This window comes from Pogonomyrmex barbatus, unplaced genomic scaffold, assembly GCF_055798465.1.
Source record: "Pogonomyrmex barbatus isolate J1 unplaced genomic scaffold, ASM5579846v1 scaffold19, whole genome shotgun sequence".
Classification (NCBI taxonomy): Eukaryota; Metazoa; Arthropoda; class Insecta; order Hymenoptera; family Formicidae; genus Pogonomyrmex; species Pogonomyrmex barbatus.
Window position 1 is genome coordinate 1,957,061 of NW_028297115.1, and position 11,700 is coordinate 1,968,760.

Here is an 11,700-nt window from a genome sequence, read left to right on the forward strand (position 1 = left end):
GGAATGAGCAAAATCTGCTGTAGTGATCAACTTAAATCTGCATACTAAACTTTTCTTCGCATACCTCCAAGAGTTGTTCCGGCAAAATATATCGAACTCGATTTCTTCAGTATCAATTTATATGTGAAGATACCTCTGAACATAATTCTTAGAAAAGTCTTCTTTAATATCATCTATAAAGCTAACACTGGATGACATTTATGACGCAATAAAATATTTTGTCAGCTTTTTAACAACACATATGAATCCGACCATCTTATCACTGGTTAAATTTACAAGCATTCTTTTACTTGCTCATTTTTATCGCCTACGAAGAAATAAATGATTATTATAGCCACTTTTACCGAAAAAATATTTTCGGAATTAACCAACGAAGAAAATCTGGACAGTTCATCAAAAAATCATGTTTTACAGGAGGTGAATGTCACTAAGGTATTAAAACTCTCGTAGCTGCATAAAACTCGATAATAACTGAAGTCAATAAATCATTAACACATGTAAAATATTCTGATTTTCCGAATATGAGAACCTTGCTGGTCTTTTCGAATGTTAGTCTGAAAAATGTGTAAATATAAAAAAAATTCTTCTTGCGGATATAGATATAGGTTTATTAAAAAAGTATTATCTATTATAAATGTTATATTTGAAAGAATTTATTAAATTCTTCGACATTATATTTGGCTAAACAAATTAGAGCTAAATCATGCTAATATATGAAAATCATTTTCTATCGATTTACAGATTCACTAAATCAAAAATTATCAGTAAGTTTAATATCGCAAATTTTAATATTATTTTGTACGTGTGTTTATACAAGAATGTTTTGCAGATTCCCTTATGTATTTGTTGGAAATTTAAATTATTTCTTAACGTATGCTTTCCAGGAACTCATTAACATAAATCAAGGATTACTCGTAGCATTAGGTATGTCAAATGAAGGTATAAATTATTTATGCAATTGCCTGAAAGTTTTTGTTAAAGGAAAAGATGAGCATAGATAGAGGCATAGATAGAGGTGGATATATATTCATTTTATTATTATCGAATATCAAAGACAAAACCATTAAAACAACTTTTAGAAGAATATGAATTGCATAATTTTCCTACAGTTTTAACCAGTTTATATGGATAGTACAGTAAGTGAGAATTGAATAACATATCGAAGTAAACAATTTGATATATTCGAAATTTAAACAATGATTAACATAACTGCATTATAGTATGCAAATTGTGGAAAAGAAGAGTTTTATATAAATATAAACAGTTAAAAAAATGCTTCTTTATTTTAAAATGACTAATCTTCGGATAATTTTTTGTATATTTTTGTATATTTAAATTGAATTTTTGTGGATATACACTGACAGTAATGTTAAAATTGATAAATTTCTGTTATGTATACGTATTATATATATGTGTGTTAAAATTATAATTAACAAAATTTAATTTAACTATTATACTGCTCATTAGACGAGCTATATACGATCAAAAATTATATTAATATTTAAATTTGTATATATTTTCATTGTCATTTTAAAATCATAAGTCATATGATGTTGTAAAAAAATTGTTATTTTTCATGTTGCTATAATAATGTCTTTGAAAATATCCGCAGTATCACGTACGTTAACAGAGACGAAAGATTAATTTGTTTGACTGTTTTTATAAACTGTAGTTATTTAATTGTATATTTAACTGCAACAAATTAAATTATTATTTTGAATTTGAAAAAAATTTTTTATTTTTATGTAAGTATTATTTATATACTATTCTGATGAAATTTCTCATTCTGATCTAAATATAAATTAGCGTTTCAATATTTTTTTATTTCAATATTATTATATTTCTTTTCTTACTTACTTGTTTCTTACTTATTGTTTATTTTTGTATTAATATTAAATTTGGACTTTTTACGAAATTACAATAATTAAAATTGTATGATGCAGGCCTTTGTAAAAGAAAGAAGACTAATGTTATTTTGCTAACGACAAGAAAATAAGAGGTCAAGAAGTGAAGAGTTGAATGCTAAATCTTCTTTATTAATCATTAACGAGTTGATGATAAGTTGATGATTATCTTTTCCGCGATCGGACTTTTTTACGGCATTGATTTGACGTATCACGAGAAAAATAATAAATCCTTACGAGCAATATTATCGATATACATCCGATCACTCAGACATTACGTCAGTTTTTCAGATATTAGAAATATTTTCAGATATTAGAAATATTTTTTGCGAAAAAAATGTACAGATTCAACATTTCCGCACCTGGTAAAGTGTCGTTATACGGGGATTCCATAAAGGGATCTAACAAAACTTGCGTGACAGCCAGCCTGAATGTGCGTACTAGGCTCTCATTCGCTTCGCTACCTCCAAAAGTCGTCCCGAAGGAATGTATCCAACTAGATTTCTCCAGGATTTGTTTACAGATGAAGATACCATTAAATTCATTCCTCTCATATTTCTTTTACAAGAACTTTAGTCATCAACATTCTGCACTTGAGATTTATCATCAAGTTAAAAGGTACGTCCAAATGTTAAGCGGATGCAGCGGCAATTATGATCCGAGGGATCTTCAACACCGGTTAAGCTTAGAAGCCTTTTTCTCTCTGCTCATTGTTATCGCCTACGAACAAAGTATTAATATAACATCCAGTTTTATCGTAAAAGTATCAACGGAACTGCCATTTGGCCACGGTCTGGCCAGTTCGTCATCGTTCGTCGTATGTCTCGCGGCGTGCTTTTGGCGTTGGTCATTGCTGCAAAAAGGGATTGCTCGTTACGAATTCTCTCATAATGATCTTGTAAATATTGCGATTCATGCCGATTATTGTGATGAGAAGATATACAACAATACCAAGTGCCCGCTAGACATTTTCGTAATCGTAAAAGGTGGCATAACAGTACATGAAAACAATGCAGTGTTGAAGATGTATCAACATTTCCCGAGCGTAAAGACCTTGCTGGTCTATTCAATCGTTGATGAGAAGGTCGATGGAAACAGGGAGATAAATTTGAAGAATCATCCGGATCTGAAATCTGTTCTGGATAGCATCGGCAATTTATCTCGGACGTCTATTGATGTATTTGAAAAGATGAAGAACGATACGGATAATGTTAGTGTCGAATTAGATACCTTTCCGAAGAATTACTACGACGAATTAGCGGTAAGTGTTATCCGATTAATGTCAACACTCTGCCTATTCAGCTGTTTTTTTTTTTTTTTTTTTTATAGATTCTCACGGTTATTTACTTAAAAGTTAAATCGTTTCTTAATACATCTGTTTTGCAGGAACTCATCCGTATGAATCAGGGATTATTAAAAGTATTAAATGTACCGCATGGAAATGTAGACCTTATTTGTGCACTTGCGCAGAAACATTTTTTACAGGGGAAGATGACGAATAGTACAGGCGAATGCATTTTAATTTTGCTACCACCAGACATCACAATGGATTATCTCGATAAACTCATTAACATATTCGAAGATTGTGATTTCCTTGTCGTGATAACTACTTTGTGTGGAAAATGGGCTGGAGTAGGAATTGAATAGTACATTTAAATTAATCTAATATATTATGATATAATTTATAATTATAACATAAACCAAGTCGATGAAAAAAGGAGTTTTAAAAATACACGCTGTGAATTATAAATTATAACTATTATAAGATATAATTATGAAATTTAATTATAAATTATATTATACAATATAGTATAAAATAATATAAAATGATATAAAAATAACATATAATTTGATAACATTAATAAGATGTATATAAGATTATTAGGAATACCATTCTTTGGTATTAGTAATATTGTGCTATATATATCATTATCTGCTATATATATCATTATCATTAATCTTTCATTATGTTATAAAAATTATTTACTCTTTATCATACATGCTTATTATTTATCATAAAAATTACTATATTTATCATATATGTTCTAAATTATATTTATTATATATATTCTAAATTTAAGTATTAAGAACACCACTAATTTCAATCAATATTAATATAAAAAAATAAAGCAACATGATCTTTTCTAAATTTGTATAAATATCATAGTAATATTTGCCAATTTTTTATTCCATTTTTAATTCGTAAAGATGTTGTTATCTTTTTTTATATTATTTTATATTCTTCATGATGATTTTATTGACTTTTGCATAATAAGTTTTGACTAAAAACCTACCGAAAGCCTGTGAAATGCATATTCACAAAAATAATTTGGATGGTTTGTATACATATGTTTTAGAAATTAATTTCCAAGATATTTAACTTTGAATATAATTTTTTATAAATATATCAATATGTCCTTAATAATTAAAATATTGATAAGGTTATATACACTGTAATAATATGTTATTATTTAAAATATCACATTCGAGAATGTAATTTTGCATCTTTATATCACGTCTTCTCTGAATGTCTGAACAATTCCATAATACGTCAAAGAACGTACGAAACTACTATTCGGAATGGATTCCAATTGTTTAATTATTTCCTAAATTTTTATTGTCTTTTAAAAAAAAACGAAATAATTCCAATAATCTAATTTTTCCTGAACAGTTTTATAATATGTACTCAAGAATCGAATATAAGAATATTCTTTTGTTACAAATTCCTCGTGTAAAGTTTGTACTTCTTTAAAATATATTTAAGAATATTGTGATAATGCTAAAATCAATAAATTTTTAACTTTAGCATGTATTTGAAATATAACAAATTGTATTTAATTTAACCATCATTCTTTAGACAAACCGAATGCTACAACATTATTAGTTAAATATATGAAAACATTTACTTATATTTTGATTGTATGTCACTTTAGTTTATATTGATGTTACAAAAAATTCTTATTTCTCGCGTTAGTATAATTATCGTTTTAGAAAAGTTTTGTCCGTAATATATTTTGTCCTAAAGAAAGTGATAGGCTAAATTAACGATTATTCTATAGCTTAATTATTTTAGTTAAGTGATTTACTTAATTTTACAAGGTTTACTTAATTTTACAAGGTATTTTCAATATTAAATATTTTTAAGAAATTTTGCTGTTATATCACAGGTAACATTTTGTCAAATAATTTACTTAGAAATATTTATAAAATTAAATACAAATATACTACCTAACGTCTTCTTATTAAACTATTAGTAGACATATAAATTTTAAGATAAACAATTTTAATAATAAAAAATACGTATTTCAGGCTTGTATTGTAAGTAAAGAAAAAAGAATTTGTGTTATTTTGCTAACGACTCTTGATAAGGAATTGAGTTTTACGAGATCTTCTTTATAAATAAAAGATCATAGCATAAATAAAAGATCGACAACAAATTAGACAGTTATCTTGGCTCACTTGTTAGTATTAATGGTGTTGTTCGTTTAGATAAAAAAGAAGATAATAACAATTATTATCAATATTACAGGCGAAATTCTTGTGCTGATGTACATCTGCGAGAGCCACTGTTTTTGATGTTATACGATTTAACTCTCGATATTACAATTTTCCGGATATTGGAAGACTTTTTTCGCAAAAGACATGCTCAAGTTCAACATCTGCACCGAGGACAGTATTCTTAAGTGGAGAAAACATTGTGGGATATAATAAAACTTGCGTAGAGGCCAGCATAAATAGGCGTATAACGCTGCAATTCGTTGAATTTGATTCAGAACTTCTTCCGGCTAATCTTATATTATTAATTTTCGTCGATATCAAATTATACATGAACAGATCTTTAGAAATTTATAACTATTTTCCTTAGTCACATTCGCGTGTGTTTAATGATAATAATTTAACTGACGAAATCATGAATCTTGTTGATTCATTAACAGAATATATGGGCACGTACAATCGTGACGACCCCATGAGACATTATTTAAACTTACGTATGTTTCTGCTCGTGACGATCGCCAATGAATAAAACAGACTCTTTTGTCGTAAAAGTATAGTCGGAATTGAATCGATCGAAGAAGGTTTTTTTGGCAACTCGGCCTCGTTCGCGACGTGCCTCGTGGCGTGCTTTTGGCATTGGTCGCGTCTGCAAAAAGGGATCGAATTCTTTAGAGATGAATTGTTGAGAATTGCGATTTACGCTTCCACGTGCGATATTCTCATATGTGAATCTGAGACTTCGAATTCTTTAGAGATGAATTGTTGAGAATTGCGATTTACGCTTCCACGTGCGATATTCTCATATGGTGAATCTGAGACTTCGCTCCACAGTTTCGTATCCGCAAATGGTTCAGTAGTGGTAGTCAAAGATAACTTTTTGTCTAAAATGTATCGTGTATTCTCGAGCATAAAATTCTTGCTAATCTTCTCGAATATTAGCAGAAAACTCATGAACAAATTGTCATATGAAGATGCGATGGAGCATCTTCCATTGTTCGCATCCCTTCTGAACTGTATACACGCTACTTCGGAAAGTCTGTTAAATTATTAAATTGGAAATAATTAGTTAAATTGGAAAGTCTGTTAAATTGGAAATAATATATCAAAAATATTGGAATTTAAGACTAAGCCTCTACTTACGTACCTACAGAACTTTTGCGAGAAATTAAATCTCGGTAAATCTCATTGTGCGAATTTCTGTTACATATACTTGCGCGTGATTATTTTTTAAAAATTTTAGTAGTTACCTTTTCGTTAGTTTCATGTCTCATCTTTTATTAATCTATACTTTATTAACTTATTACTTTTATTAATCTATACTAATCTCATCTTTCATGTGTATTATCTTTTCTTCTTATTTATTTCTATATTTATATATTTCTATTATCGAAAATGTCTTTCTAAATATATTTTCTAAATACATTTCTTGAATGATAAGTGCTTCGCTTTTATAACAATATAATTATAAATATGTACCTCTTATATTTAATAAATCAATACACAAGAAAATTAAACTCAAATCAAGACAAATATTTTCATATATAAATAAAAAAAATATTATAATCTTCAGAGGGTTAATCTTAAGTTGAGCAAAATTAATACTTGCAGCAATATAAATTCAAGTAAATCAAGATTATAAGAAGTAATATCTTCTTTTTTAAGAAGATTATAATATTCCTATTTATATATAACAACATATTTGACTTGATTTAAAATTAAATTAAATTATAAAAAGTATATTTATTGTTTTAATAATTTATTGGGTTAATACAAAAAAAAGTTATATGATATTTTAATTATATTGTTACATAAACGGAGCAGTTACCATCCAACATAGAAATATATTTAGAAAATAAAACAATAAGAGATAAACGTGCATAAATAAAAAGAAAAGATAAAAATACATAAATTATTTGGAAAAATTTGACAAGTTGATCAAATATAATTAATTTTTTATTAATAAGAAAAATATATATGCCTATGCGTAGCTTTTCTAGCAAATAAAATTTCTTGATTCTTAAAAAAATCATTATATAGTTCTAAAAAGGATCCATAAATTCATAATATCTATTTTATGTTGCAGTAACAGCAATTATTTGATGCAATAACTTTCTTATAATATATTGTTGATAAATTCTATGACATGCGCCATAAATCACGATTATAGGAATTGAATTATTATTTGTTATTTTTATAAGTTTTAGAATATTTTTTTCATTTATTTTTAAGATAATTCTTAATTCTAAATTTATTTGAATTTCCTGAAATTTTAATAAGAAAAAATTTTTTATGCAATATCATAAATAAATATATATATATATATATACACACAAATATATAAATATATATAATTATATATAAAATATGTCCATATTTGACACACACACACACACACACACACACACACACACACACACACACACACACACACACACACACACACACACACACACACACACACAATTATATATAGATATAAATTTTTTTCATTTTTTCAAACTAACTTAATTTTTGATAAAGGGACAAACATTGCGAAAATTATCTTTTCAATCATTTTTCTTGTATTTTTATTATTACTATTATTTTTTTACTTCTTATAAAATGAAAAATAATTTATCTATATATACACACACTATAACTATAGTATTGGATTGATTTTTTTTTCGATTAATTTTTTGTTCTAGATTGTGTTCAAGATTGGAGATGAAATTTCTTTTTCAAGAAAGGATCGATTTTCTTTGATAATTTATTCAAAATTAATTAAAAATCTATATTATCTTGGAAGTACCAATGTCGTCATTTAGCGATGCCAATCTGATCACCCTTTTGATCCTTGGTGATGATCTGAATTGAGTGAATAGACAATCCATCGTCGAGGGAGTACGAGCTTGTCAGAATCCAAATGAATCTTTCACGGTCATTTATCGGATGCGAAAGCGACCTTCCTCTATTGCGCCTCATGTGTATCAGCGATTTTTTGACTGATCAGGTGTGGATATATTCAAGTGCTACAGACTATATTTTACGAAGCACTGTAAGCATTATTACGTCAAATTATTATCACAAGTTTCATACACATTGCATGTTATGTTATTGCATTATATTCAGTTTTATCTTCTTTTAGTGTTAGTGTTGTTTAATAGATGATTTATATTATAATAATTATAATAATAATTATATATTATAATTGTCATGCGATATTGTGCAAGAACCAGGGCCGGGATTCTGTACTCACTTACCAACAACTATTGGTATCGTTAATCAGCGATTGCCAATGACAGCCGCGCTTTTTTCCAAGATCGTCCTTATCCATTGGCTTTAGTTGACGTTGCCATTAGTTAACGACCCCATTAGCTGTCCACTGACAACGACGACAGTTGTCAGTGGACATATACATCCTGGCTCATGTCTCGAATCTCATGTTGGGGGCTCTGTTTTGTACCGTGGCGAGTTTTTAATGAGAGAACACATTAACGTATCGAACATATTGGTGAAATTTAACAACACTCGGCCTGACAGGCCCTTTACACACATATTTAGGTAAATGTATAAAATTTATATTACGATTTTATTCTGTAATATAATTTAGAGATCTCTGATATATAAAAATGTGTCATATTAGAAAATTTTTTATAGTCAATCTTTATTTTAAATAATACTAGTATAGATGTATAATTTCTTTTTACCAAGTTTGTGTGGCTTAAGTCTTTTGAGACAACCTGATGTATGTTCGATAAACCCCAAACTTAATATTTCAACAAGCTTGCGAGCATCTGCAACGGATTCATATGATGAGGCGAATGATTTCAGTGTATAAATATTCGTGGGACTATCATATCAAAAAAGCGCATAGTATTTAATAGATAAGATACTCTTATATTTGATCGTTTTTCATCATAATACTCTGAATAAATAATATTTCTAATTGTAGCGTATATTTTAGACATTTTCTGGAATTAGATATCTTACCCCGCAATTGCATATGCCAGTAATGTTTTTTCACATCCAGATGATTCATGAAGTAAAAATCCTCTTGGTGGATATAGCGAGTCAGTTAAAGATTTCAGGATGTTTCATGTGAACTAATAATTTGCAAACAGTTTTGAAAACTTTGACTTTGTCACTTCCTTATATTAGAAAATGTAACTTTTGATTCTGTGATAGGTATGATTTTCGCTTTTTTTGTGATTGAAAATTGTCCATTGTCCGTTTTGTTTGTCGTTTTCTACTGATGATTTTATCTCTTTTGTAGGCTAAAATGATAAAAACAAAAACATTTTATCTTCCTTTATAATTTTCTTTATAATTGTGAATTTTCTTTAACATTGTGAAATCATTACCATTTATCATCAATTTATCACCAATTGCTTACATACTATTTTTTGGCTTTGTGGATATTTCTGATTGTAGAGTAGACGATTCTAGCTGTGCTGTTTCTGTATGCTGTTTCTTTTCGATATTTCTTCGGTATTTCTAGTGCTAGTTGCTTCTGATTTGGAAATGATTGTCGAAGATGCTTGTAAAGATTCCTCAATTGCTGTACACCTAAGTTCAGATGTCTTTGCATCTTTTTCTTAGAATCAGCTTTAGCAACATTGTCATCACTGCTAATGTCGATCAATTCTTTATCACTTGAGTTTCCATTTTGTTTGTGTCATTTTAAAGATGTCAATTAATACTGCAATAATCACGATAAGGATATAATGTTTCATTTTACATTATTTGAAGCTGCTTGTTGAATGCTTCTTATGAATATATGTAAAGTATATATATATATATATTAAAGTATATTTATAATATTAAAATATTTACTTATGTTTCCCTTTTTCCGACAATCTTTGATAATTTTTCAAAATTAATAAAAAAATCTAAATTATCTTTCTTGATTTCAATTTCCTTCCAAATTTCTTGTAACTCGTATTCTTTTTGTTTCAGCGTATCACACTCCAATCTTTTTTAAAATTTAGGATGTTTCAGAAAATTTCTAATATTTTTCTGGTGCTCAGTAAGGTAAGCTGTAAACAATATTGAATTTTAAGATGAATATAAATATTCTTAGAGAAAGTTTTTGCAAGAGAGTTAATATAGAACCTAGAAATTAAACAATTGTTGAATGTTTCCTTAGATTTTCCTTAAATTCCCGGTTGTGTCTTTCTGATACTTTGTTTGTTTTATATATTTGATAAATCAAAAATGAATTAGGCTTAAAGCCATTTAGCCAGGTATTTTTATAATAATTAATAAATGGTTTCAAATTATTACAATCATTAAAAACATTGGATATTATTTGAAAATCTTTTTCAATTAATATTTCTAGGCGCTAAAGATATTAATAATTTTGTTAAATTCCAATCTAATTCATTCTTATTTTTTAAAATTCCGAATTTGTCTACAGCATTATCTACTAATACCTATAATGAAAAACCATTATGAGAAAAATTTACAAACCTTTTATTATTGAATTTTTTAGTACCTGACTGTAATGAAAGAAACAGCCAATAATTTTCGTGTGTGGAAAAACTATCCTCAGTGCCTTTTGTTCCGCCTTTTGAAAAATGGATATTGCTATAGGCTTTAACTTTGTGATATTTATCACTCTTCTTAGAACACCTATATAATTTTCTGTAGCGTTCCTTCTTATAGTATATACAATTGGAAATGTTTGAAATTTGAAAGCAACAAAATTTATTCATATATTTATATACAAAATAGAATGCCCTTTACCATTAAATAAAATTATTAAATTATTAAATAATTATTAAATAATGAATCAATGAATTATTTTACTTATTCTATTATTGTATCTAGTTAAGACTGTCCATAATTGGCAATTTTTATTTTTTAATTGTGGTACCGTGACGAAAGTTCCGTCAACGAAAATTATTAATTTTTCATTATTTAAATTTTGTTGAATAGATTCAATTAAAATTTTATCTATAAAAATAATGGCTTTTGTATTGTTACTTTTAAAATTCAACAGTAAAACTGTTTGGTATATCAATTGTTAATAATTGTTTCCAATTATTAATTGTTTCCATTTCAATTTCCTTCCAATATCTCCTCTTTTTTTATAAAAATCTCCTGTGTAATCTCCTGTGTAAATAAACGACATCTGCAGTAATAATTGCATAAACGAATGCACTCTATAGGCTAGAGCACATACTTTTGCATAAGTGTCGGTCCACAATAAGTATTTAATCTTTAAACCGTAAGAAATTGACCAATTATAGTCGATTATTCTTTTCGATTATAATTGGTCAATTTCTTACTTCTTAAAGCTTAAATCACCTATTGTGGACCG

The 11,700-nt window shown here is 27.6% G+C and overlaps 2 protein-coding genes, 1 long non-coding RNA gene and 1 pseudogene across 6 annotated transcripts in view; 2 read left to right on the forward strand and 2 right to left on the reverse strand.

Annotated features, from left to right (window-relative positions):
• The window catches only part of mRpS9 (mitochondrial ribosomal protein S9), a 44,756-nt gene that overhangs the window by 31,626 nt on the left and 1,430 nt on the right, over positions 1-11,700 (forward strand). Inside the window, exons 10-12 of one of the 3 annotated variants that reach the window (XR_016138902.1) lie at positions 8,084-8,433; positions 10,335-10,409; positions 10,870-11,404. The gene's annotated coding sequence lies outside the window, so the exon portion shown is untranslated. Of the gene's footprint in view, positions 1-8,083; positions 8,434-10,334; positions 10,410-10,869; positions 11,405-11,700 lie in introns of those variants that run through there. The other 2 variants (XR_016138901.1, XR_016138903.1) reach the window with 2 other exon arrangements.
• LOC148936877 (uncharacterized) lies at positions 1,944-10,992 on the reverse strand. Its single transcript, XR_016138904.1, has 7 exons — positions 10,848-10,992; positions 10,212-10,414; positions 9,776-10,077; positions 9,369-9,652; positions 8,639-9,172; positions 8,188-8,431; positions 1,944-7,660 (listed from the first exon to the last, which is right to left on the reverse strand). It is a non-coding gene; the product is annotated as an uncharacterized LOC148936877 (long non-coding RNA).
• On the forward strand, positions 2,242-3,900 carry LOC105430690 (mevalonate kinase-like). The gene is made up of 2 exons (XM_011644364.2): positions 2,242-3,165; positions 3,291-3,900. Exons 1-2 carry the CDS (start codon positions 2,242-2,244, stop codon positions 3,549-3,551), a joined length of 1,185 nt encoding a protein of 394 aa, XP_011642666.2. The 3' UTR covers positions 3,552-3,900.
• LOC112552320 (uncharacterized) lies at positions 10,402-11,576 on the reverse strand (annotated as a pseudogene). The gene is made up of 3 exons (XR_016138949.1): positions 11,192-11,576; positions 10,848-11,062; positions 10,402-10,414 (listed from the first exon to the last, which is right to left on the reverse strand). The product of XR_016138949.1 is annotated as an uncharacterized LOC112552320 (transcript).